We start from the raw sequence: 26,621 nt of genomic DNA on the forward strand, positions 1-26,621 counted from the left end.
TATCTGCGAATTCAGCTGGGCACACGTCACTTCCAGTACTGTGTGCTACCCTTTGGGCTCGCCTCTGCGCCCAGGGTGTTCACAAAGTGCTTGGCTGTAGTAGCAGCGGCACTTCGCAGGCTGGGGGTGCACGTGTTCCCATATCTCGACGATTGGCTGGTGAAGAACACATCCGAGGCAGGAGCTCTACAGTCCATGCAGATGACTATTCGCCTCCTGGAGCTACTGGGGTTTGTGATAAATTATCCAAAGTCCCATCTTCTCCCAGTGCAGAAACTCGAATTCATAGGAGCTCTGCTGGATTCTCGGACGGCTCGCGCCTATCTCCCAGAGGCCAGAGCCAACAACTTGTTGTCCCTCGTCTCACGGGTGCGAGCGTCACAGCAGATCACAGCTCGGCAGATGTTGAGATTGCTGGGCCACATGGCCTCCACAGTTCATGTGACTCCCATGGCCCGCCTTCACATGAGATCTGCCCAATGGACCCTAGCTTCCCAGTGGTTTCAGGCTGCTGGGGATCTAGAAGACGTGATCCACCTGTCCACGAGTTTTCTCAAATCCCTGTATTGGTGGACGATTTGGTCCAATTTGACTCTGGGACGTCCTTTCCAAATTCCTCAGCCACAAAACGTGCTGACCACAGATGCGTCTCTCCTGGGATGGGGAGCTCATGTCGATGGGCTTCACACCCAAGGAAGCTGGTCCCTGCAGGAACGCGATCTGCAGATCAATCTTCTGGAGTTGCGAGCGATCTGGAACGCTCTGAAGGCTTTCAGAGATCGGCTGTCCCACCAAATTATCCAAATTCAGACAGACAACAAGGTTGCCATGTACTACGTCAACAAGCAGGGGGGCACCGGATCTCGCCCCCTGTGTTAGGAAGCCGTCAGCATGTGGCTCTGGGCTCGCCGTCACGGCATGGTGCTCCAAGCCACATATCTGGCAGGCGTAAACAACAGTCTGGCCGACAGGTTGAGCAGGATTATGCAACCTCACGAGTGGTCGCTCAATTCCCGTGTAGTGCGACAGATCTTCCAGGTGTGGGGCACCCCCTTGGTAGACCTCTTCGCATCTCGAGCCAACCACAAAGTCCCTCAGTTCTGTTCCAGGCTTCAGGCCCACGGCAGACTGGCATCGGATGCCTTCCTCCTGGATTGGGGGGAGGGTCTGCTGTATGCTTATCCTCCCATACCTCTGGTGGGGAAGACTTTGTTGAAACTCAAGCAAGACCGAGGCACCATGATTCTGATTGCTCCTTTTTGGCCGCGTTAGATCTGGTTCCCTCTTCTTCTGGAGTTGTCCTCCGAAGAACCGTGGAGATTGGAGTGTTTTCCGACCCTCATCACGCAGGACGAAGGGGCGCTTCTGCATCCCAGCCTCCGGTCCCTGGCTCTCACGGCCTGGATGTTGAGAGCGTAGACTTTGCCTCTTTGGGTCTGTCAGAGGGTGTCTCCCGCATCTTGCTTGCTTCCAGGAAAGATTCCACTAAGAGGAGTTACTTCTTTCTGTGGAGGAGGTTTGCCGTCTGGTGTGACAGCAAGGCCCTAGATCCTCGCTCTTGTCCTACACAGACCCTGCTTGAATACCTTCTGCACTTGTCTGAGTCTGGTCTCAAGACCAACTCTGTAAGGGTTCACCTTAGTGCAAGCAGTGCATACCATTACCGTGTGGAAGGTAAGCCGATCTCAGGACAGCCTTTAGTTGTTCGCTTCATGAGAGGTTTGCTGTTGTCAAAGCCCCCTGTCAAGCCTCCTACAGTGTATGGGATCTCAATGTCGTTCTCACCCAGCTGATGAAACCTCCTTTTGAGCCTCTGAATTCCTGCCATCTGAAGTACTTGACCTGGAAGGTCATTTTCTTGGTGGCAGTTACTTCAGCTCGTAGAGTCAGTGAGCTTCAGGCCCTGGTAGCCCAGGCCCCTTACACCAAATTTTATCATAACAGAGTAGTCCTCCGCACTCACCCTAAGTTTCTGCCAAAGGTTGTGTCGGAGTTCCATCTGAACCAGTCAATTGTCTTGCCAACATTCTTTCCCCGTCCTCATTCCTGCCCTGCTGAACGTCAGCTGCACACATTGGACTGCAAGAGAGCATTGGCATTCTATCTGGAGCGGACACAGCCCAACAGACAGTCCGCCCAATTGTTTGTTTCTTTTGATCCCAACAGGAGGGGAGTGGCTGTAGTAAAACGCACCATATCCAGTTGGCTAGCAGATTGCATTTCCTTCACTTATGCCCAGGCTGGGCTGGCTCTTGAGGGTCATGTCACGGCTCATAATGTTAGAGCCATGGCAGCGTCGGTAGCCCACTTGAAGTCAGCCACTATTGAAGAGATTTGCAAAGCTGCAACGTGGTCATCTGTCCACACATTCACATCTCATTACTGCCTGCAGCAGGATACCCGACGCGACAGTCGGTTCGGGCAGTCAGTGCTTCAGAATCTGTTCGGGGTTTAGAATCCAACTCCACCCCCCTAGGCCCATGTTTGTTCTGTTCCAGGCTGCACTCTCAGTTAGTTGGAAAATTTTTTAGGTCAATCTCAGTTATGTCCTCGCCGTTGCGAGGCCCAATTGACCATGGTTGTTGTTTTGAGTGAGCCTGGGGGCTAGGGATACCCCATCAGTGAGAACAAGCAGCCTGCTTGTCCTCGGAGAAAGCGAATGCTACATACCTGTAGAAGGTATTCTCCGAGGACAGCAGGCTGATTGTTCTCACAAACCCGCCCGCCTCCCCTTTGGAGTTGTGTCTTCCCTTCTCTTTGTCTTGCTACATATGAGACTGGCCGGCACGAGCCGGTTTCGGGCGGGAAGACGGCCGCGCATGCGCGGTGCGCATCGGCGCGCGAGGGCTAGCAAAGGCTTTTGCTAGTGAAGATTCCGATTGGAGGGGCTGCCGTGGACGTCACCCATCAGTGAGAACAATCAGCCTGCTGTCCTCGGAGAATACCTTCTACAGCTATGTAGCATTCGCTTTAAAGAGTAATGTAATTTATAGTGTCTTTTGTATGGAAATCCATTTTCCCCATACACTTTAATGGGAGAATCTGATTTTAAAATGGAGTTTGTGAAAAGTTTACAATCTGTAATAGTTGTTTCACCTGCTGTCATGTCTGTGGTCGTGACCACCCTCAGACTTACCCTATTTCTGGGAATTAGTGTCTGTGCTGGTTTCTGTCTACTTTTGAGTTGGCTCTGTTTCTGTCTCTGGGTGCTGGCCACTTCCAGCATGGCGCTGATTGCCTCAGTATACTGCACCTGTGTGGGTTTAACCTCTCTGTGCTTCAGTATACTGTTCCTGAGTTAGCTCTATCTCTGCCTCTGTGGGCTGGCTGCTCTAATGGCTTCACTACTCTACACTTGTGTGTATTGGGCCTCTCTGTATTTCAGTGGGCTGTTCCTGAGGTAGCTCTGTCTCAGGCTGGGTGGGCTGGCTGCTTCCAGCCTGACACTAATTACCTCAATAGACTACACCTGTGAGGGTTAGGTTTCTCTGGGCTTCTGTATGCTCCTTGCCTGTGGCCTGAAGGGGTGACCTCATCTGTCAGGGCCTTCTTAAGGAACTGGTGTTCTGGTCTTCAGTGCCTTTGCATTACCAATGCCTACGCAGTGCCTTAGGTCCCAAGGTTAGTGTGCTGTCTGCACAGTTAGCTTTCCTTGTCTTTTCTTGTGGGCTTCCAGCCATTCTGCTTTGCTAGTTACTATCACCTGTGGGCCTTGCCTTCTGGCTCAGGGTATTATTGCTCGTAGGCTTTCTGCCTAGTCTATTACTTACCTGTGGGCTTCTTGCTTTCCTGCTCTGGGTATTATTGCTCTGTGGGCTTTTAGCCCTTCTGTGTCTATTGTTCTGTGGGCTTCCATCTCTTCTGTGCCCATTGCTCTGAGGGCCTCCAGTCTATCTGTGTATATCCCTTTTATCTGTGGGCTTCCAGGCCTTCTGGCTGTATTACTGCGGCCTGGGGGTTTCCAGCCTTTCTGTGGGCTTATAGCCTTTCTGGATGTTTCTCTCTGACCTGTAGGCTTTCAGTCTTTCTGTGTATATTATTCTCTGTGGGCTTCTAGCCTTTCTGTTATCCCTGTGCAGTGGCTCTGCTCCCTGTCTGAGTTTGGTTAGCGGCTGATGCTGTAGCCATTTCTCTCCTTTCTATCTGTTAGCTACTGTAGCTCCAGTCTAACCCTTCCTCTGGCAAGCGTATCTGTCATTCCTATTCTCTTGAGCTTAGCTTGTATGTAGCTCCTGTATCCTGCTTCTCAAGCCTGAACCCTGCTGTAGGACGTTGTTCCTGGATTCCTTGTTGCTTGCCTCTTCAGCTCCAGCCCAGCCACTCCAGTCCTGTCTACTTCAGCCCGTCTTAGGGTTGCCTGTCTCCTGTTGGGTGGTTTTGCCTGCATGAAAGATGATCTGCCCATGTATGTATAAGAAATTTGTGTGATTAGACAAGCTGAAAACCACAGCACACCTGACTGGCGCTGAGGGAGTGCATATGTGTTAATTTGCTAAGTGGTTACAGAAAGGCTTGCCTGAGTTGAAATAGGCTATAAGCTGTATAATAGCCTGCTGGTAACAAGTGAAGGTGGCTAGTGACAGTGAGTGTGCAGGAAAACTGTTGTGTTTCCACTGATCTGTCTCAGAGCAGAGTTGTGGCCACAGTGCATTTGACTGACACTTTGAGTGCAATGCATATATGTTAATGAGTGGTTGTACTGAGGGGTCTGCCTGAGTTTGGAGGGACTACAAATTGTGTAGAAAAGGGTGAGTGTGCAAATCTGGTGTGTTCCCACTGATCTGCCACGAAGCAGGTTTTGTGATCACCTTGCACCGGTCTGCAGTGAGAATTGGTGCTGATTAAAAATTGAAACAGGACTGTTGTCCTTAGCTGAACTGCTGTGTATGAGGGCAGTGAGGTATGAAATGTGTGACTGGTTACAAGGTGTGATTAACATACATGGAAGAGTGTTCTTCATTAGGCAGGGAAAAGTAATAAGGCAGGTCCTGCAATAGGAAACATTAATTATCTATTGATTTACTCTAGATAGGTTGGCCACAGTTTTGATAACAAAAATCCCTATAAAAATTCCCACAGGATAGGGAGACAGGGTTTCAATTTCTTTTGGTTAACCAAAGTACAGGTACAGAGGCTGTTGGGCAACGCAGGAGGACCATCGCAGGAGCAACACGTGCACCAGCTACCACAAAAGACAAAAGTTACTGTCATACAAGAAAGTTCAACTGAAGCAGCTAAGTACAAAAATCACCACCTACACCGTTTCAGAGACTTTAAACTTACACGTAAATACCTGGAGGTTTATGCTGAGATTCAGTTACATTGCAAAGTGAAGGAAGTGGACATCTGTAAGAAAGCAATTGACACAAAGAATCAATTTTCTTGTTAAAATTTCATAGTTAAAGTAAATTCTGAGTAACAGAGAAAGTAATTATTTGTACTACTTATCTGATTTGTGGTGTTGAGAATTTCAGAGGAAAGTTTATTGATTGAAAGTTGATACATTTTCTGAAAAGTTAAAAAGAAACATCTTGTGCAATAAATTATTATAATTTAAAAGTTAGTGTGCAATATTGTCATCATTAAAATTTTGTAACATCAAGGGAAATTCGCCTAACATCTTGAATTGCACACTGTATAATATACAAAATGCAGAATTTCCCCCACCTTTCTTTGTACCTTCTCTAAGTGGTGAGAGTTTAGCGTGGGACCCTACACCGTGATTTTACCATCATACCACCTTCTTTAAAAAACCTCACCCATAGGGGATCTACACCAACAAGAAAAGCTATGCCCAAGCTACTAGTAACAAGCTAGAAACTCACACTGAACTGGACAAGGTAGCAGTGCACAGAGCACTCTAACATACCAGGGACCTTAGACGATGCAAAGGCTGCAGTCTCTAAGTGATTAATAAAGCCCTTCAACACCTGAGGAGTAGCTGCAGCCATCAGTAAGCAACTACGGAGGCTGTCCAGGCACAAACAAGTGCGACAAGTTCGGCAGCCTGGAAGAACCGGACTGGGCTAAAGTCTGGAACGGGTAGGAACAGCAAGACAAACTATGGCAGCCACTGGCTCTGGCCACCAGCGGGTGAGAGGAGCACAAACCAAGGAGCAGGCAGAGCGCATACAGAACATAGAGAGACTTAGAATACCTAGGTGCAGCACAGAGGAGCAAACAGAGCCAGGCTGAAGACAGAGGTAGAGCTAACTCAGGCAGCACCCCCAGGTGCAGTAGAGTGGAGTAATTAGAGCCATGCTGGAAGCAGCCAGCACACAGAAGGAAAACTACTCCAGAAAGGATAGGCAGAAGCCAGCTTAGAAGCTGACCCCAGAAATAAGGTAAGTCTAAGGGTGGTCACGGCCACAGACGTGACAGTATGTCCGCTTATGCCATGACAATGGCAGGTCTAAGTGCATGCGCTTAAAATATGGCACTTTGGTGCATAATTTACAGTATTCTGTGAGGTACACAAGTAAATTTTTGACCCACCCATGCTTCTCCCCTGTGAATGATCTCCTTGCCTTTATGCACTGAGTTGCATGCATCATTTATAGCAGTATTTCCCAAGTCGGTCCTGGAGTACCCGCTTGCCAGTCAGGTTTTTTCAAGATATCCACAATGAATATGCATGATTTGCATAGATTGCCTCCATTGTATGCAAATCTATTTCATTCATATTCATTGTGGATATCCTGAAAACCTGACTGGCAAGGGGGTACTCCAGGACTGACTTGGGAAACACTGATTTATAGAATAACTCTGAGTGCTCAACTACCTGTTACTCATATACATGCTATTGTTCTATAAGTATATGCATGTAATTGGTGTGTAAATTTATGCACCATATTATAGATTGAGGGGGTAGGTGGTCTTTTAACAAAATTACCTTCTATTTAGACAGTGCAGCATACAATTTATCAATTATGAAATACAATATGTTAATGTATTATTCAGAATCATCAGATGAAACTTTCAATATTTTTGTATTTTAAAGGAAAGACAAATTTGGCTGTTGCTTTGGCAAAGTACTATGGTTCGGCTTGTTTGTCTATTGACTCTGTTGTGCTCGAAGCAATTTCTGCTGGGAACACCTCAGCAGGGCTTGAAGCAAGAAAATTATGTATGAGGGCAGCTTTGGAAAAGTCACAGCGGGACATGGAAGAAGGCGGTAAGTACTGAATCTTCAGAAATACATACTACTAGTACTTATCATTTCTATAGCGCTACAAGACATACGCAGCGCTGCACACCATACACAAAAAAGACAGTCCCTGCTCAAAGAGCTTACAATCTAGATAAGACATGAGACAGACAGAACAATTAAAGGTAAGGGAATAAAGAGGTGAGGATAAAGGCTAGGGCAATAAGTGAGGGTACTGAGTAAGAGAGTCATGGTTAGGAGTCGAAAGGAGTAGCAAAGAGGTGGGCTTTAAGCCTAGGTTTGAAGACAGCCAGAGACTGAGCCTGACGTACCGGCTCAGGGAGTCTATTCCAGGCATAGGGAGCAGCGAGATAGAAGGTACGGAGCCTGGAGTTAGCAGTGGGGGAGAAGGGGGACAACAGGAGATATTTACCCAGCGAACAGAGATATATATACCAATATATCATTGGTATATACTGTATATACTGTAGAGTGCTTTGAGGACAATGAGTATCACTGTCTTTTGATCAGCAAAAGTATTTAGGGGCCTTTTACTAAGCCGCGTAGGCACCTTTGTGCACCCAATGCACACCAATTTGGAACTACCACACAGCTACCACGTGGCCCGGGTGGTAATTTCATTTTTTACAGGTGCCGAAAAATATATTTTCTTTTCCGGCACGCAATGCTAACTGGGCAGTAATCAGCATTGTACACACGCTGACGATTACCACCTGGTTAACACGTGAGAGCGTACTGCTAAGGAATGGGTGAAAGTAAGATCTCCGGCCCAAAATGGACGTGTGCCAATTTTCATTTTGCCGCATGTCCATTTTCTGCCCAAAAAAGGTGTTTTTTGCAGGTGCGCTGAAAAATGGACCTGCGCGCATCCAATACACATCTCTACACCAGTGCAGGCCACTTTTTGACGGTGCACCTTAGGAAAAAGGACCCCTTAGATGCTTCTTGCATTCTTGTAACAATCCAACAGGCTTATTTTTGAAAGACAAGTACGCCCATCTTTCGACACAAATCTCAAGATGGTTATCCTTCTCACAGGGTCACCCAAATCAGCATAATCACAAACTGATTTTGGGCGTCCTCCACTGCTTTCCATCGCGGGGATGACTGAAGTTCACGGGGGCGTGTTGGAGGCGTAGCAAAGGCGGGACTGGGGCGTGCCTAACACATGGGCGTCCTCGACCGATAATGGAAAAAAGAAGGGCGTCCCTGATGAACACTTGGACGACTTTACCTGGTCCTTTTTTTCTTATGACCAAGCCACAAAAATGTGCCCTAAATGACCAGATGACCACCAGGGGAAATCGGGGATGACCTCCCCTTACTCCCCCAGTGGTCACTAACCCCCTCACACCCTCAAAAATATTTTAAAAATATTTTTCCAGCCTCTATGCCAGCCTCAAATATCATACCCAGCTCCATCGTTTTAGTGGGTGCAGTGCACTTGCAGGCGAACCCAGGCCCAAACCCCCTACTGTTACACTTGTGGTGGTAAATGTGAGCCCTTCAAAACCCACCAGAAACCCACTGTACCCACATCTAGGTGCCCCCCTTCACCCCTTAGTGGTGTACAGTTGTGGGGAGTGGGTTTTGGGGGGTGGATTTGGGGGACTCAGCACACAAGGTAAGGTTCCGGCGAGGACGTCCTCAAGAAAACTTGGGCGCCCCTTTCGATTATGCCCCTCCAAGCTTTCTTGACACTCTGGGTTGGTAGGGTTGGCAGCTGGATCCAGATTTACTTGACAGGATTGATTTATTCCTGAGCTTACCCTATTGCATGCAGGGATGTGTAGGTCTGATTTTAATGCATTCCCAAAACAAGACTACAAGTCCCTGTATGCAGTGTAGTAAAACCAGGAATGGATCAACCCTGTTGAATGAGTCTGTATCCAATTGACAACCTTTAGGTATTGCTTCATTCATTTTGCCAATAAAAAGTGTTCACAGGTGAATAGCTGTTCAGACTGATGAATATAAGTTTTGGTCCAAAAAAGGAAAGACAAGCAATCCCATGTAAATCAGTGAAGACAGGTTAGGGTGGGAAAGACCAAGGCGATGCAGCAAAATTGGTTAAAAAGTTTTTATTAAACAAGTCAAGTATAGACAATCACTGGACTCTACACAGACTGTATTTTGACCAGAGCCTTCATCAGGAGTCCAAATAAACAGCGTGAAACAAGGTTGCCAGAATGACTTTTTCCACATGATGTCAAAATTTACAAGTATACCAGTAGCATACAGAATGCAAAGAATTTCAATGTTGAATATTTGACTTGATGAATAAAGCATACCAAACGGAATGTATACTATCTCAAAGTCACTGTAGTAGTCTGGACTTAATTGACCTGTTTAATAAAGACTTTTTAACCGAATATAAATTTTGGCAATTTAATTTTAGTCAGGATTAAATGCATGGAAGGAAAGTCTAAGAGTTTGTGAATTGATCATAAATGACTTAACAAAAGGAAACTTAATTTAACTACTCAGGAGACCTGATGTTCAAATGAAAGATGAGAGTCAAAAACAACTCACAAATAGCGGAAGGAAGGGACCTGTATCATAGAGTGGTTGAAGAACAACAGGGGGATAGTGGATGTAGAGGGGTTAGCCTGTAATCCAGCAAGCAGTGGTTTTAGCAGCATTAAGGACAAGCCTGTGGGTAAGGAGCCAATCAGGGTGTGAAGAACAGCATGTAGAGGACCAAGATCAGGGGCAGCAAAGATAGTGGGATAGAATGGTTCCAGAGGTGATCGGGGAAATTATTGACCAGTGAGCCTGATGGTAATGCCTGGAAAAATGGTAGAGACTATTATAAAGAACAAAATTACTGAGCATATATATAGGCATGGATTAATGAGACAAAGCCAGCATGAATTTAGTCAAGAGAAATCTTGCCTCATAAATCTGCTACATTTCTTTAAATGGGTAAATACACATGTGGATAAAGGTGAGCTGGTCAATATTGTGTATCTTCGTTTTCAAATGGCATTTGACAGTACCTCATTACAACTCTTGAGGAAATTAGAAATTCATGGGATAGGAGGCATTGAACTATTGTGGATTAAGAACTGGTTAAAAGAAAGAAAACAGTAAGTATGGTTAAATGGTCAGTATTCTTAATGGAGAAGGGTAGATAGTGGGGTTCTCCAGAAGTCTGTGCTGGGACTGCTGGTTTTTTTTTTTTTTTTTTTATTTTATTTATAATATTTTCATTTCACATTCATGTATATACATAAATTCAGAAAAATAGGAAAAAAAATATTATGATTAAACATTACAAGAAAATTACATTTTTTTAAAGCCCACAATAATGTTGTCCAAAATCTAAGCAATCAAATATTATAGACAATTAAAGTAATAAGAGGTAGAAGGCAACTTCTATGAGAACAGCTGATACATAGCATAATATTCAGGGTCTGATTTACTATTCCTTACTAACGACAAACTCTTGAAGTTTCTCAGGTTCAAAGAAAATATAATTCTGGGAGTTAAAAACTACCACACATCGACAGGGGTACTTAAGTAGGAAAGTTCCTCCTATATTAAGCAATCTAGTTTTAAGCTGTAAAAAAGCTTTCCTCCTTTTCTGCGTATCCCTGGATAGGTCCGGAAAAATTTGAATCTTCGTTCCTAAGAATTCTTCATTGATATGGCGAAAATATAGTTTGAAGATGTTATTTCGATCTAGCTCGAATGCAAATGTCACTAGCATGGTAGTTCTTTCTGTGACTAACTCTAATGAATCCTGAAGAAATTCAGTTAAATTCAATTGTGGAACAGATCTCTCTCCTCGAATTCCAGCAATATATTGAATCCTAGTTATTGGCGGCATATTTTCCATCGGAATAAGCAGAATGTCTTTTAAATATTTTTTAAACATCTCCAGTGGTGGCAATAAAGGAGTCTTAGGAAAATTCAATATTCTTAAGTTATTTTTTCGAAGTTGATTTTCTAAATACTCTATTTTTCTGAACTGAATAATTTTTTCCCTGGAGACAGATGAAGAAAAATTTTTTAAAGTTTGTACCTCAGTTTCCAGAGCCTCCAGCTTAGTGTCATGAGTATCCAATCTAGCAGCAAACTTTTCTTGATTCAGTTTAATCTCCGCCACTTCTCCTTGTGTTGTTTTTGTTGTCTGTGTAAGGATAGCATGCAAGCCCTGAATAGCGTCCCACAGCGTATCGAGGGTCACAACAGCAGGTCTACTTTGATCTCCAGGCGTCTCTGGGGGCATCCCATGCATTGACTCTGTTAGGGGTAGGATTCGCCGCCCCAACCGCTCTGATATTTCCGCAGGAGATGAGGTGGCGACGGGGCCTCCTCCTACAGCTGCCAGGGTTGCGACCTCTTCGGGTGCCCTATGGCGTTGTTCCTCCGACGCCAATACTCCTCCCCCAGGCCTTGGGGGCGCTGCGTGTGAGGGAGGACTCAAAGAGACTCCCTCAATGCTACGTTCCGGCATCTCTACGTTATCGAGGTGCTCACAGGAATTCCTGGTGTGCGCAGAAACATCGCGTCCAAAGTCCCCTGTTGCATCGGAGAAGATTCCTTCCGACTCGAGGAGGTGAGAGTGGGGGTCTTCCCCTTTCTTTTCCCCATAATGGGCTCCGAAAGGTTCCGATACGCCAGGAAGGATATTGGCGTTCAGGAGCTGCTCTCACACACATCTACCTCAGACGCCATCTTGGACGGTACTCCCCGGGACTGCTGTTTTTTTAACATATTTATAAATGACCTAGAGATGGAAATAACTAGTGAGATAATTACATTTGCTGATGACACAAAGTTATTAAATCACAAGAGGATTGTAAAAAATTGTAAGAGAACTTACAAAACTGGGAGACTGGGTATCCAAATGGCAAATGACATTTAATGTGAGCAAGTACAAAGTGATGCATGTAGGAAAGAGGAACCCAAACTATAGCTACATGATGCAAGGTTCCACATTAGGAGTCACCGCCCACTAAAAGGATCTAGGTGTCATCGTTGATGATCTGTTGAATGTTAGGAATTATTAGGAAAAGAATGGAAAATGAAAATGTTATAATGCCTTTGTATTGCTCCATGGTGCGACCGCACCTCAAATACTGTGTGCAATTCTGGTCACCGCATCTCAAAAAATATATAGCAGAATTAGAAAAAGTGCAGAGATGGGCTTAGAAAATGGTAAACGGGATTGGATGACTTCACTATGGGGAAATATATGGAGACTAGGACTCTTCAACTTGGAGAAGAGACGGCTGCTAGACGTCTATAAAATACTAAGTGGAGTGGAACTGGAAGACACAAATTGCTTATTTTACTCTTTTCAAAAATACAAGGACTAGGGGGCACACATTGAAGCTACAGAGTTGTAAATTTAAAACAAATCAGAAAATATTTCTTTGTTGAACGTGGTAAACTCTGGAATTTGTTTCCAGAGAATGCGGTAAAATCAGGTAGGGGGTCTTTTTCTAAAGCTTAGCTTGAATTATCTGCAGCAGGGCCCATTTTATTCTGTGAACCCTGCTGCTGCAGGTAACTCAAGCTAAGCTTGAGTAAAAGACCCCCCTAAGTTTGGTAGGGTTTAAAAAAAGGTTTGGATTATTTCCTAAAAGAAAAGACCATAAGCCATTATTAAGATGGAGTTTGGAAAATCTATTGCTTATTTCTAGGATAACAGCATAAAATCTGTTTTAGGATTGGCCACTGTTAGAAACAGGATACTGGGCTTGATGGACCTTTGCTTCGTCCCAGTTTGGCAACTGTTAAGTGATAAATAAAGGAAGAATGGGGCTGAGGGATGTGTGGAGACTCCAATGTAGAATGGGAGAGCAGATCAGGACTTTGGGTATAAGGAGATTAGGCAGGGGCAACAGAAACCTTTTTTTCTAAAGTTGTCAAACCAACCAACCAATCTCCAGGCCCTGCCCCTAGTCTCCCTCATTAGTAATGTTGTGTTGGGCAAAATATTGTTAGGGCCATGGCCCCTCCCCATTCTGCTGATGGTAGTTGGACTCAGAAACTGAATAGATAAGAGGGAGGCATAGGAGGCAGTTGGAAGGATATGAGTGAAGGGGTGTTATATGGTGTTGGAGTATGAATGAGGGTTTGAGATGTGGCTCGGAGATGTTTATTATATATTCTCTAGATATACCGCCTTTCAAAAGCCAATCAAAGTGGTTTACAGTCAAAACTCAAAAAAAGAAGAAATAGAAAAGAGCTACAATTCATGATAGAAAAGGACAGAGAGTAAAGTTAGATAAAGTAAAAAGCATAAAGGTATAGCTGCCACTAGTGGCACTACCACCAGTGGTGCCCCCTACTGTTCTTACTGGCCACCATATAGCAAACTGAATAGGTGAGCCTTGAGAGCGGCCTTAAACTTTGGATATGTCTGTTCTGCATGAAGAGCCAGGTGACAGAATTCCAATGAGAAGGAGCAGTTTTTAAAAAAATGAGCATTGAGTGGAGTACAGCTGTGAACAGTGGCTGCTGGGTGGAAAGTTGGTGGGTGAAAATCGACCAAAGATTTTGTGGGGGAATTTAGGGAACAATCAAAGAGGAAAGATACAAAGAAATTCCTAAATATAGTACTTTATAGAACATGGAATAGAATAGAATATTGGATTCTGAATTAAAATTAAAAAGAATAAGACCTTTTTCCCAAGGACCATCTTCCGTAGCCTGGTACAATCAATGGTACTCAGTCATTTAGACTACTACAATGCACTCTACGCTGGCTGCAAAGAGCAAATAATCAAGAAACTCCAGACAGCCCAGAACACTGCAGCTAGACTCATATTCAGTAAAACAAAATATGAAAGCACTAAACCCCTACGATAAAAGCTACACTGGCTCCCTCTTAAAGAACACATCATGTTCAAAATATGTACCCTAGTTCACAAAATCATTCACGGAGATGTCAGACCTGATAGACTTACCACCTAGGAATGCTAAAAAATCACCCCGCACATTCCTCAATCTTCACTTCCCCAACTGCAAAGGTCTAAAATACAAACTAATGCATGCGTCAACCTTCTGCTACTTGAGCACACAATTCTGGAACGCACTGCCGTGCAACTTGAAAACGATATATGAACTAACTAACTTCCGCAGACTACTGAAGACCCATCTCTTTAACAAGGCATACCACAAAGATCAACAAATGTGAACTCCTCCACATATATCCAGAATTGTCTTATAATACTTGCTTATACTATTATCATGCTTTATCATTATCATGTACCCAAGATCTTTCTGCAATACTAAATGTCTATTTTCTTATATATTTCCACCATCCATGATGTATTGTAAGCCACATTGAGCCTGCAAAGAGGTGGGAAAATGTGGGATACAAATGCAATAAATAAATAGGTAACCATCGATGACAGACAAGATTTTTTTTTTTTGGGGGGGGGGGGGGAGTGACATGATCAAAACATCATACAAGTTCAAAATGCCTTGGTTTGTCATAGTTTGAACTTAAGTAGGGCATAGAGAAGTGTTGCACATGCTGCTTCATCAATATAGAAATAAATATGTTGGAGCACAAGAAAACTGGACCTTATTATACTCCACTACAGTCCAGTCCAGGACTTAGTTCCAAACTTGAGAAATTTACTTATTCCACTCCTCTAACCATTAACTATTACTACTACTATTTAGCATTTCTATAGCACTACAAGGCGTACGCAGCGCTGCACAAACATAGAAGAAAGACAGTCCCTGCTCAAAGAGCTTACAATCTAATAGACAAAAAAAAAAAATAAAGTAAGCAAATCAAATCAATTAATGTGAACGGGAAGGAAGAGAGGAGGGTAGGTGGAGGCGAGTGGTTACAAGTGGTTACGAGTCAAAAGCAATGTTAAAGAGGTGGGTTTTCAGTCTAGATTTAAAGGTGGCCAAGGATGGGGCAAGACGTAGGGGCTCAGGAAGATTATTCCAGGCGTAGGGTGCAGCGAGACAGAAGGCGCGAAGTCTGGAGTTGGCAGTAGTGGAGAAGGGAACAGATAAGAAGGATTTATCCATGGAGCGGAGTGCACGGGAAGGGGTGTAGGGAAGGACGAGTGTGGAGAGATACTGGATTAGAGAAACAGACTGAAAACCATTGGAGCCCACTTCAAATACAGACTCAGATTATGAGTCATCTATGGATACAAAAATACCTACTGTACCTGAATGTACACTGCTGTGATAGATTTCAGGCAATATATAAGAATTTTTAAAAAAGTTTGTAAACTAAAAAAGATAAAATAAAATAGACAACAGTGCAGCATATCTATCTCTGAATCTTAGTTTCTCCAACCCCCCCCCCCCCCCTTTCCCTCCCAAACTTGGAACATTCTGAGGTCATTCAGTATCTAAATCTGGTATAGCCACTAGATATCTCCTTTTAAACTTAACTAGCAAATAAACTAAGCAGATGCAAGTCCAGTGTCGGACAACCATCACACGTGCCTAGAATTTTTTTCTAGAAAGATCTGGATACAGTCTTGGTGCCAGAACACAATGAAGGACCCACAACTTGTCCCACTATTGTTATCAAAGAGCATTAATTACCAACAAGTAATACTGATTTATTGGACTGTGACAGAACAGTGTGTTTTAAGCCTGTAAAACTGCCTTAATTATTTCCTGAAGTATATTTCTCTAGTTTGACCAGCAGGTGGTGCATATTTATGTTTTGAAGCTGCTGTAGAACTAAGGCTGTTTTCTTTGTTTAAGCCTTTTTGGAAAGCAGTCTGCAGTATATTTTCAAAGATTGTTGTTCTGGGCTCTGATTGGCCTGGGAGCTCATTTCATTTGGTTTTTACTGGTTTTCCCCCCCATTCTTAGCCAGGAAGAAAACAGAGCAGGGTCTCTTTGCTGTGGCTCAGTGAACAATTATATGTCCTGATCTTCCCAGGTACTTTTTAGAAAGTAAACAAATGTTTAGTTAATGTTATAATTGATCCATATTTCAGTTATTTGTTATTGTTCTTCTGATTGCACTTTTTATGTTTCACTGTTCCATATTTTTAAGACAGTAAACAATTTTCAGTTTGTTGACTCTGCTGTCTGGTGGTTTGTATGTTGGGTCTGTGAGTGATTTCAGGGAACTGTGGGACCACTGGGAGTGTGGCGCTAGTAACCTAGAAATCACCAAGAATAATTTGAGAGCAGGACACTCACCCAGAGGCGGTTGTGACTCAGTCAGTGGGAGGAGGGTGCTAGTGTAGAGCACATGTGGCAGGTGTAGGCAGACCTGAGCTGTGCTGGGGATAGACCCTCTAAGTGGCCGTTGGGTAACCTCAGGTGGGTGTTTAGGCATTTCGTGACATGGACCAATATAAGAATTATTCAAACACAATCCTTTTATGCTATTTAGAAGTTATTTTTATATATCTGTTTTCTTTCAGAATGCATGTACTCCTGTGTGTTTTGTTTGATCCCACCCAACATGTATTAATATGTCTAAAAGTATACATATTATCAGAGATGGGTTTGCTACTTTTTAAAAGTACAAGTACTGGCTTCAAAGTAGTGAAAACTACTTTTTTACTACAAAGTAAAAAGTATTCTTAACAAGTTGGGCCATTGAATCTAGTATGTTTACAAGCAAATTTCCAGGGGGGGTCATACAAAGTCCTTCCTAGAAAAAAAACAAACAAACACCCCAAGCATTGCAGTGGCAGAAAAACATTAATACACATATTGGAAAACAAAACAAGCTGAATTAGTACAGATCAGTCCTACATAGACACTTGATGCTAACAGAGTACCCTGCCTTTTTGACACATGAACAGGTATAGAATAAGTAACCAGAAACTAAAAATAGAAATATATAGACAAAAATTAAACTGAACCAGCGAGAATTTCTCAAGGAAGAGTTGGTTGGATAGGAACAGCTGAAGGAAGTAGAACAGCAGTGGGCAAAACTGAATGTAGCTATTTTAAAGAAAATTACATAACAGTAAGAGGAAAAGAAGGCCACTCTGGTTCTCAAATGCAGTAGCTGAAAGGGTAAGGGGAAGAAGATTAGCCTTCACATGTAACAAGAGGACTCAGAAAGAGGAAGACAGGCAATAATACTTAGAAAAGCTAAGAGAAACTGGAAAAGCTGTCAGGAAAATGAAAAGACAAATGGAAGAAAAATTAGCCGATACGGTAAAATTGGGGGACAAGACAATTTTCAGATATATATGTGACAGGAGGAAGTGCCAAAATAGCATTGTGAGGCTCAAAGCTGAGAGGGAGAAATTAGTAGAAGCCGATAAGAATAAAGCTGAACTGCTTAACAGTTATTTCTGTTCTGTGTTCACGGATGAAAGGCCAGGGGTAGGATCTCAGAAAACAAATGGTAAAGGGGATGGATGTGTGGTAGACCAGAACCGATTCTTAGAAGACTGTGAGAAGCTAACTAAACTAAAAGTAGACAAAGCAATGGGGCCTGATGTTCTTGCGGCTCCACTGTCTAACCTCTTCAATGCCTCCTTAGAATCTGGAGTGGACCCAGAGGACTGGAGAAGGGCAGATGTGGTCCCTCTGCACAACAGTGTAAGTAAGGAGGAGGTTGGGAATTATAGACCTGTCAGTGTGACCTCTGTGGTGAGTAAACTAATGGAAACTATTCTAAAGTGGAGGATCATGAGGTTTCTTGAATCGAATGAACTGCAGGACCTGAAGCAGCATGGCTTCACTAGAGGCAGGTTGTGTCAGACAAATCTGATTGATATCTTTGACTGGGTGACCAAATAGTTGGACATGGGAGGGGCACTAGATGTAGTGTACTTGGATTTTAGAAAGCCTTTGATACGACTGATAAATAAACTGAGTTACACAGGCGACTGATAAATAAACTGAGTGCCCTTGGTATGGAACCTAAATTGACTGACTGGGTTAAAAACTGGTTAAATGGGAGGAGACAGAGGGTAGTAGTAAATGGAGCTTGCTCTGAGGAAAGGCATGTTATCAGTGGTGTACCGCATGGATTGGTCCTCGGACTGCCCTTTTTAACATCTTTGTGAGTAATATTGTGGAAGGGCTTTCTGGTAAGGTTTATTTCTTTGCGGATGATACCAACCTCTGTAATAGGGTGGACATCCTGGAGGGTGTGGATGGCATGAGGAAGGATTTAGCAAAGCTTGAATGGTCTGAAAATTGGCAACTAAAATTTAATGCTAAAAAATGTAGGATCCAAGGGAACGGTACAGTATAGGGGGTGAAGTGCTTCTGTGTACGAAAGAAGAGTGGGACTTGAGGGTGATGTGTCCAAAGACTTTAAGCTGGCCAAGCAGGTAGAGAAGGTGACAGTCAAAGCCAGAAGGATGATTGGCTGCATAAGGAGAGGGATGACCAGCAGGAAAAGAGAGGCGATAGTGCCTTTGTATAAGTCTTTGATGAGGCCCCATTTGGAGTACTGCACGCAAATCTGGAGATCGTATCTACTGAAAGATATAAACAGGATGGAGTTGGTCCTGAGGGTGGCTACAAAATGGTAAACAGTCTCTGTCATAAAACATATAGGAACAGGCTTATGGACCTCAACATTTATACACAGGAAGAATGGCAGGAAAGAGGGGATATGATAGAGATGTTTAAGTACCTCAGTGGTGTTAATATTGTTTATCTTTCTGCCCTCTCCTAGGTATAAGGCTGGATTGAAGGCTTTATTACCTCTAGATCCTATAGAGTCAAGTCATCTACAGCAATATCATCTCCCTGGTCATCAGATTGCAGTGTGCCTCAAGGTTCTCCTCTATCCCGAATTCTATTTAACCTTATGATGATTCCTCTGGCTAAATCTCTTTCCAAACATGGTCTCAACCCTTTTATATATGCTGACGGCCTAGTGGTTAGGGTGGTGGACTTTAGTCCTGGGGAACTGAGGAACTGAGTTCAATTCCCACTTCAGGCACAGGCAGTGCCTTATGACTCTGGGCAAGTCACTTAACCCTCCATTGCCCCATGTAAGCCGCATTGAGCCTGCCATGAGTGGGAAAGTGCGGGGTACAAATGTAACAAAAAAAAAAAACCTGGCAGAAATTTCCGACAAAATAACCAGTGGTATGAAAATCCTAACTTCTTGGGCCAACGCGTTCAAAATTAAATTAAACAAAGATAAAACTCAATGCCTAATCCTCTCTTCCCACTATTCCACATTCCATCCAACTACTCTTACCACTCCTGATGTCACAATTCCTATATCCAACAATCTGAAAGTCCTTGGAGTTACTTATCCCTTGAAGACCACGTAACATCCATCACAAAGAAAATGTTCAACAAAATGTGGATGTTGAAACGCGTGAAACCTTATCTCCCCTTGAATACCTTCCGCAGCTTGGTACAATCCACGGTACTCACCCACACTGATTACTGTAATAGTATCTTCGTTGGATGTAAGGCCCAAATTATGGAAAAACTTCAGACTGCCCAGAACACGGCAGCTAGACTTATTTATGGGAAGCCTAGATTTGAAAGTGCAACACCCCTCCGTATGAAACTTCATTGGCTCCCTATTAAAGAACGAGTCAACTTTAAGGCCATCACATTAATCCACAAGATTATCCATGGAGTATCACCAAGTTACATGGTCAATCTATTAAACCTTCCGACCAGAAACATGTCAACATCTTCACGATCATACCTTAACCTGCACCTTCCCAATTGCAAAGGACTAAAGTACAACACCTACCATGCATCTAACTTCCCCTACCTGGGATCCCAACTCTGGAATGCTCTGCCCAGATACATTCAGTCAATCAGTGAATATCTTCCCTTTAGGAAACTATTGAAAACCCATCTATTCAAACAGGTTTACCTGAATGCAATCCATCTATTTCCCGAATCAACTAATCATTAACAAAAACGATTCAGAAAATATCTCCTACCAACCTTCTTACCCTGCATGCTCTTACCAACTTCTCCTTTATCACCCACTTCCTTACCTATCCCTATGCTTTCTCTCATATCTCTATTCCATTTACTCCTCGTTCATTTGTCCTATCACATACCTCCTTTGTTGATTCTGATACTACAGATTGTATTTTCTTGTTACTATGTAAGCCGCATTGAGCCTGCGATGAGTGGGAAAGCGCAGGATACAAATGTAATAAATAAATATAAAGGTACTAGTTACCTGTAACTCCAGGGAATGTGGTCCTATCACCACCAGGTGGAGAGACAGAAAGACACAGAAGGCTATAGTAATATGAGAATAATCTGTAATAGGACTACAATTAGATTATGTAATATAATTAATTAATTCTCATATGAGACAGCAACCGGGACACAAACGTGACCTCTGACAATAGCTCACTGATTGCCTCTGTCCGTGATTCTCCTTTTATACCCTTTTCTCCTATAGACTAGTATTGGAAGTACAAAGTCAGCATTTTCTAACGTATTCTAGCAAATTCTATCTTACAGAAGCAAAGTTCTTCATAACATATTTGCTTATTATAAGTAAGGTCAGTAAGGTTATCCTACTTTGCAAAAAACATCTTCCCAGCAACCAAAGTTACTGTATGTCTTCTTCATTATCTGCTTTCATGGTCAGCAGCATATTTCCCTTACATTACTTCATTCTCCTGCCACACATCTCTGTTATTACTTCATATCTGCCTGTCTCTCCAACAGAAGGGCAAGCTGACATGAGATTCACATTTTTGTGTAATTCTTATTATTTAGCTTCTCAGTGACTCTTAACCTGTTCATAGCCTAGCTTTGCTCATAATTCTCAGTTACTGTTGTAAAGTTATTTTATCGTTCATGATATGCATGTCCCATATAAACAATATACAGGAGGTGAGCCTTTTCCAAATGAAGGAAAACTCTGGAGTGAAAGGGCATAAAATGAAGTTAAGAGGAAATAGGCTTAGGAGGAATCTAAGAAAATACTATTTCACGGAAAGAGTGGTGGATGCATAGAATGGCCCCCTGGTGGAGGTCGTGGAGATGAGGACTAGGTCGGAATTTAAGAAAGCGTGGGACGGGCACGTAGGATCCCTTAGAAAAAGGAGGAGCTAGTGGCTACTAAGGAAGGGCAGACTGGATGGGCCACTTGGCCCTTATCTGCCATCGTGATTCTCCGTGTCTATGAGAATCCATATTCTGCATACAGTACAATACCAAAGAAACAGAAATATAAAAAGAGCAGATGTAAATTCAACAACGTACATATTCCAATTATTACATTTAAAATTAGCAAATAAAACAAACACAGAAAATAAGTAATATATTTGTACTGGACTTATTACATTTTTTTTTACTAGTTTTTGGAGGCAAAAACATCCTTGCTTAAGTCAGGACAATGATACTATTACAGTAGTATGCTGTCCTGACATGAAGAAGTAGGTTTTGGTCTCTGAAAGTTAGTAAAAATATACGTATAGTCCAATATAAAGGTGTCACCTTATTTTTTTTTTTTTTTTGGGGGGGGGGGGGTTGTTTCTTTTCTTTATATTTATTAACTTGTAAAGTGGACTAACATGGTTACCGCATTATTTTATCCTAAATTAAAATAAAATTGTTTCTACCTTTGCTGTCTGGCAATTTCATTTTTCTAATTTTCTTGGTCCCAGTCTCTGGTTATTGCTTTCCTGTCTTCTTTTTAATTCTCTTTCCATGGGTCTCCTATCCATGTGTCATTTTTTTTCTCTTCAGTCTTCTTCTCTTCCACTATAACCAGTGTGACCCCACGGGGGCCTTCACAGGTTTGTAATCCACAGGACACCGCACTTCCTCAAACTTCCCAGCTGAGCAGTCCTCTTTCCAGGAGAAAAACACAGAGACAGCCCTCCCATGCCTGTGCCTTCTCCGGGTCCCCTTGTCCAGGATTTACAAACTCCAGACCAACAGTCTTTCTTTTTCCCCTTTATTTATTTTCTCCAGCACAGTCCTTGATACACATAATCAGCAGGTTTTTGCTTCAACTTTTCCTTCACTCCCTTCTCATTACTTCCTGGGAGATGAAAGGGGTCCCACCCAACCTCTGTCAGTCTCTAACATCTGACAGCCACCCTCCTGACCCCAGTTGAAAACCCTCACCTCCTGTTGGAGTGCTTCTGCATCCACTTCTTTCCCTCTTTCATTAAGTCACAGAACCATGTGGCCATGAGCCCTTTTACCTGCCTACCTTTAGCTTGAGCTAAGGTTGAAATGTCCATGGGCTCTCCTTCTGAAATCTCCTCTCTCTCCAATCCTCCTCCACCTTCTCCAGACTGCCAGTAGTAGTAGTAGCCTTTCTTACCAGCTGCTTCCCATCATCATTATCCCCCTCTCCCAGCTGTTCCTATTCTTTTCATCCAGCCCTCCCAGATCCTCCTCCTTTCCCCTAGGATTCTGGGACTCGTAGTGGGGGTAACACTTCCTTATCCTAGCCTCTCTCTCAAGGGCAGCTGAGACTTTTAGTCTTTCAGCTTCATTGACCTCAATGGTGAAGGAGACAGGCTGTTTTCCCGCACTGGCCCTGAACTCTTGATTCTGGCCCTTTCGGCTCTGTCCTCCCGTGGCAGTCTAGGGTACCCAAGCGACTTCCCCCTCCCCGCTTCTCTTGCTTGGCAACCCTCGCTCCCAGTATGATCACACCAGTTCCATCACTGATCTCTTCCAGCTCTGTGGGTGCTTGAGCAAATCTTGTGTGTCTAGGAAGGGGTAATTTCTATTGGGTTTAGTATCCCCATTCATTTTGAACAGTTGACTCCTATCCCGTGCCTAATTTCTCTTACTTTGCACAGCCCATAGCCGCTGTGTCTCCCCCCACCACCTTTATCTAGTATTGCTCCAGCTCTTTGCCATTCTCTCTCTCTCCTTCCCCACCTATCCAGTCTTGCCCAGTTTCTTTCTTCCCCCAGCCCATAGCCTCTGTCTTCCTTCCCCTTTTGTCCAATATCGCCCATATCTCTGTCACTCTCCCTCCCTCCCTTCCTCCCTCCCATAGGCATAGTTTGACTGTTCCATTGGGGGGGGGGGCAAAATGTGGGGTGTGACAGATTATCATATTCATTTGCATATATACATCTCATACATATGGTTATCTTTAAAAATAGATTGGATAGGAACCCCGTTTATTGGACAGTGAAGATTGTTTTCACTGAAATGAGCTATCACCAAGGAAGTTTGTCTAGGTGCCCCCACTCACATCCCCAAGTGCAGTGCACACTATCCCTCTCCCCTTCCCCTCACACACTTACCTAGAACATCAATACACCTCCTACTTGGAAAGCAGAACAAGTTGGACTGTTACAAATCCATAGGCAGAAAATATACTCTAGCAGACCATAACACCACATCACAAAATGGTCTCGGCAACCCAATTACCTGACCTTCCATCTCCCCACAACAGCACAAAAGAGGCTCGGCAACCCCACTACCCAACCTTCTATCTCCCCACAACAGCATAAAAGGGGTCAGGGATCCTACCATTTCTACCCCTCCCCCCCCCCCCCCCCCCCCCACACACACATAAAAGGCAATTTTATAATACAGCACCTATATTTAGGCACCTGGTAGGAGTCGATTCTATAAAGGAAGGTAGACACCTACTTTCCTTCACAGAATAGGCTCCTAGCAGGTACCCAAATATAAAGAGGGGCATAATCGAACGACGCCAGCCATCTCCAGGGCTGGCTCTGTAAATGGGCGGAGCCAACTGTATTTTCGAAAAAGATGGCCGGCCATCTTTTTTTTTTTGATAATACAGTTGGGGGGTGCCCAAATCTCAACATTTAGGTCAACATTAAAGATGGTCGACCTAAATGCTGAGATCACCGGATTTAGAGATAGGCATCCTCAGTTTTCGCCGATAATGGAAACCGATGGCACCCACCTCAAAAACGAACAAATCCAAGGCATTTGGTCATGGGAGGGGCCAGGATTCGTAGTGCACTGGTCTCCCTCACATGCCAGGGCACAACCGGGGGCACTACAGTGGACTTCGCAAATTGGTCCCAGGTGCATAGCTCCCTTACCTTGGGAGGTGAGCCCCCCCCCCCCCCCAAAACCCACTCTCCACAACTATACACCACTACCATAGCCCTAAGGGGTGAAGGGAGGCATCTACATGTGGGTTTCGGGTGGGTTTTGAAGGGCTCCCATTTACCACCACAAGTGTAACAGGTAGGGGGGGATGGGCCTGGGTCCGCCTGCCTGAAGTCCACTGCACCCACTAAAACTGCTCCAGGGATCTGTATACTGCTGCGATGGACCTGAGTATGACATTTGAGGCTGGCATAGAGGCTGGCAAAAAAAGTTTTAAAAGTTGTTTTTTTGAGGGTGGGAGGGGGTTAGTGACCACTGGGGGAGTCAGGGGAGGTGATCCCCGATTCCCTCCGGTGGTCATCTGGTCAGTTCGGGCACTTTTTTGTGACTTGGACCTGAAAAAAAGGGACCAAATAAAGTGGACCAAATTCTCGCCAGGGACACCCGTCTTTTTTCCATTATCGGGCGAAGCCGGCCATCTCAAAGCACGCCACCGTCCCGCCTTCGCTACCCTACCGAAACGCCCCCTTCCATATCATCATGCTGATCAATCCATAGACTGGTGGGTTGTGTCCATCTACCAGCAGGTGGAGATAGAGAGCAATCCTTTTGCCTCCCTATATGTGGTCATGTGCTGCCGGAAACTCCTCAGTATGTTCTCTATCTCAGCAGGTGGTGGTCACACACAGCAGCAGCTCTGGCTAGGCCTCCAAGCCTAATTTTTAGGTTTTGTTGAGTGCCTGGGGTTGAGGGCTCTTCTTGAGCAAGTGCAAACCTGGTGGCGCCAGGTCCCTCCTTTTCTCCCCCCTCCCGCTGGCTCCGTTAAAAAAAAAAAAAAAAAAAAATTTTGGACGTCCTTAAGGGCGTTTATTTCGATGTTTCTTTAAACGTTTATTGCAGCTACTCACTGGGACACCAGGTCGTTACAGCTCGGAGCGAGAAGCAGGTAATTTTTACCTTTTTATAGCGGGCAGGGAGTTCCCCGATTGATCTCCACGTGGCCTATGGCGTCGGAGGGCGAGGGCGCGAAGAATTGCTCCCCGGACCGCGTGTGCGCTTCTAGCGGGGATGCGGGGGTTTTAAAGTCTGATTCGCCCTTGTTGGGTGTCAGTTTGGAGGCCGGTCAGTGTCCCAGGTCTTCCGGCGCGGCGGTTTTTCCCGCCATAAACGCCCATCCCCCGCTGCTCGCCTCCGCCATCTTGGCCGGCCACTCTGCTCGGACGGCTTCTTCTTGGGCCGCCCTTGAGCTGGGAGACGTTCATGCCATGGCCGCCCTTGATTTGGGCGACGGCAAAAAAGCGGCTAAAGTTAAGCGCCGTTCTTCCCGCGCGGCTCTTTCGCGGAGTGTCGCGCCGGACACCATCTTGGATGCGCAGCATGTTGCTCCCCCGCTCTTGCGAGCGCCGGTTGAGGGTGCGTATAGGGCTGTGGCCCAGGCTGCTGAAATACACAGTCTGGGGGGTTTCTCCCCCGAGTTTATTTTGCTGCTGCATCAGGCTTTCCTTATGCAAAACGCTGCCCCTTCTCCCTTGTCCGATAACAGGGTTGAGGCCCCCGGAAGTAAACGCCCTCGGGTGGATTCCCAGGCCTTAGAGGACGCTGTTTCCTCTGATGTAGATGAGGGCAGCGTATCTGAGTTCTCCCAACGGTCCTTTGGGGATTCCTTGGAGGAGACGGATTCCCGCTCGGATGGAGCGGATGACCCCTCTGCAGCGCGGATCTTTCGCTCAGAGGATTTGCCCAACCTGTTACTGCAGGCCATGAGCATTTTGAAGATTTCCTCGCCAGAGGACGTCTCTCCCTCAGCCCCTGTTGGCTCTGCCATTATGCTGGGGACGAAGCGCCCGCCTAGAACCTTCCACGTGCATGATGCCATGCACACCTTAATTTCGGCTCAATGGGATGTCCCGGAAGCGAGCCTCAAAGTGGCTAGGGCTATGTCCCGCCTCTATCCTTTGCCTGAAAGTGAACGTGAGGCCTTTCTTTGGCCTACCGTGGATTCTTTAATCACTGCGGTGACTAAGAAGACGGCGTTGCCGGTGGAAGGTGGCACGGCCCTAAAGGACGCCCAAGACAGAAGATTGGAAGCGGCTTTAAGGTCGTCCTTCGAGGCGGCTTCCTTAAGTTTGCAGGCCTCAGTTTGCGGCTCCTATGTGGCCAGGGCGTGCCTGACGATGGTGCAGCGGGCTTCCCCCTCGGATCCTTCCTTGAGGGCTGACTGGCCGGCCCTGGAATCGGGCTTGGCTTATTTGGCAGACTTACTGTATGATGTCTTGAGAGCCTCGGCTAAAGGCATGGCTCAGACAGTCTCTGTGCGGCGCTGGCTTTGGCTGAAACATTGGTCTGCGGACCACGCCTCTAAGTCCCGCCTGGCTAAGTTGCCTTTTAAAGGCAAGCTGCTCTTTGGGGTCGAGCTGGATAAAATCGTGACCGATCTCGGCACGTTTAAGGGCAAGAGGTTACCAGAGGTCAGGGCTCGGGCCAGTGCTCGCCCCGGTATCTCCAGAGGACG

At 44.8% G+C, this 26,621-nt stretch overlaps 1 protein-coding gene across 1 annotated transcript in view; it reads left to right on the top strand.

Moving 5' to 3' along the window:
• The window catches only part of HYDIN (HYDIN axonemal central pair apparatus protein), a 2,443,906-nt gene that overhangs the window by 1,435,360 nt on the left and 981,925 nt on the right, over positions 1 to 26,621 (top strand). The window contains exons 62-63 of the mRNA XM_030205004.1: positions 7,001 to 7,174; positions 25,653 to 25,669. Of these exons, the coding sequence (XP_030060864.1) occupies positions 7,001 to 7,174; positions 25,653 to 25,669 (191 nt within the window). The remainder of the gene's footprint in view (positions 1 to 7,000; positions 7,175 to 25,652; positions 25,670 to 26,621) is intronic.

The sequence above is a fragment of the Microcaecilia unicolor genome, chromosome 5, assembly GCF_901765095.1.
Source record: "Microcaecilia unicolor chromosome 5, aMicUni1.1, whole genome shotgun sequence".
In the NCBI taxonomy this organism is placed as follows: domain Eukaryota; kingdom Metazoa; phylum Chordata; class Amphibia; order Gymnophiona; family Siphonopidae; genus Microcaecilia; species Microcaecilia unicolor.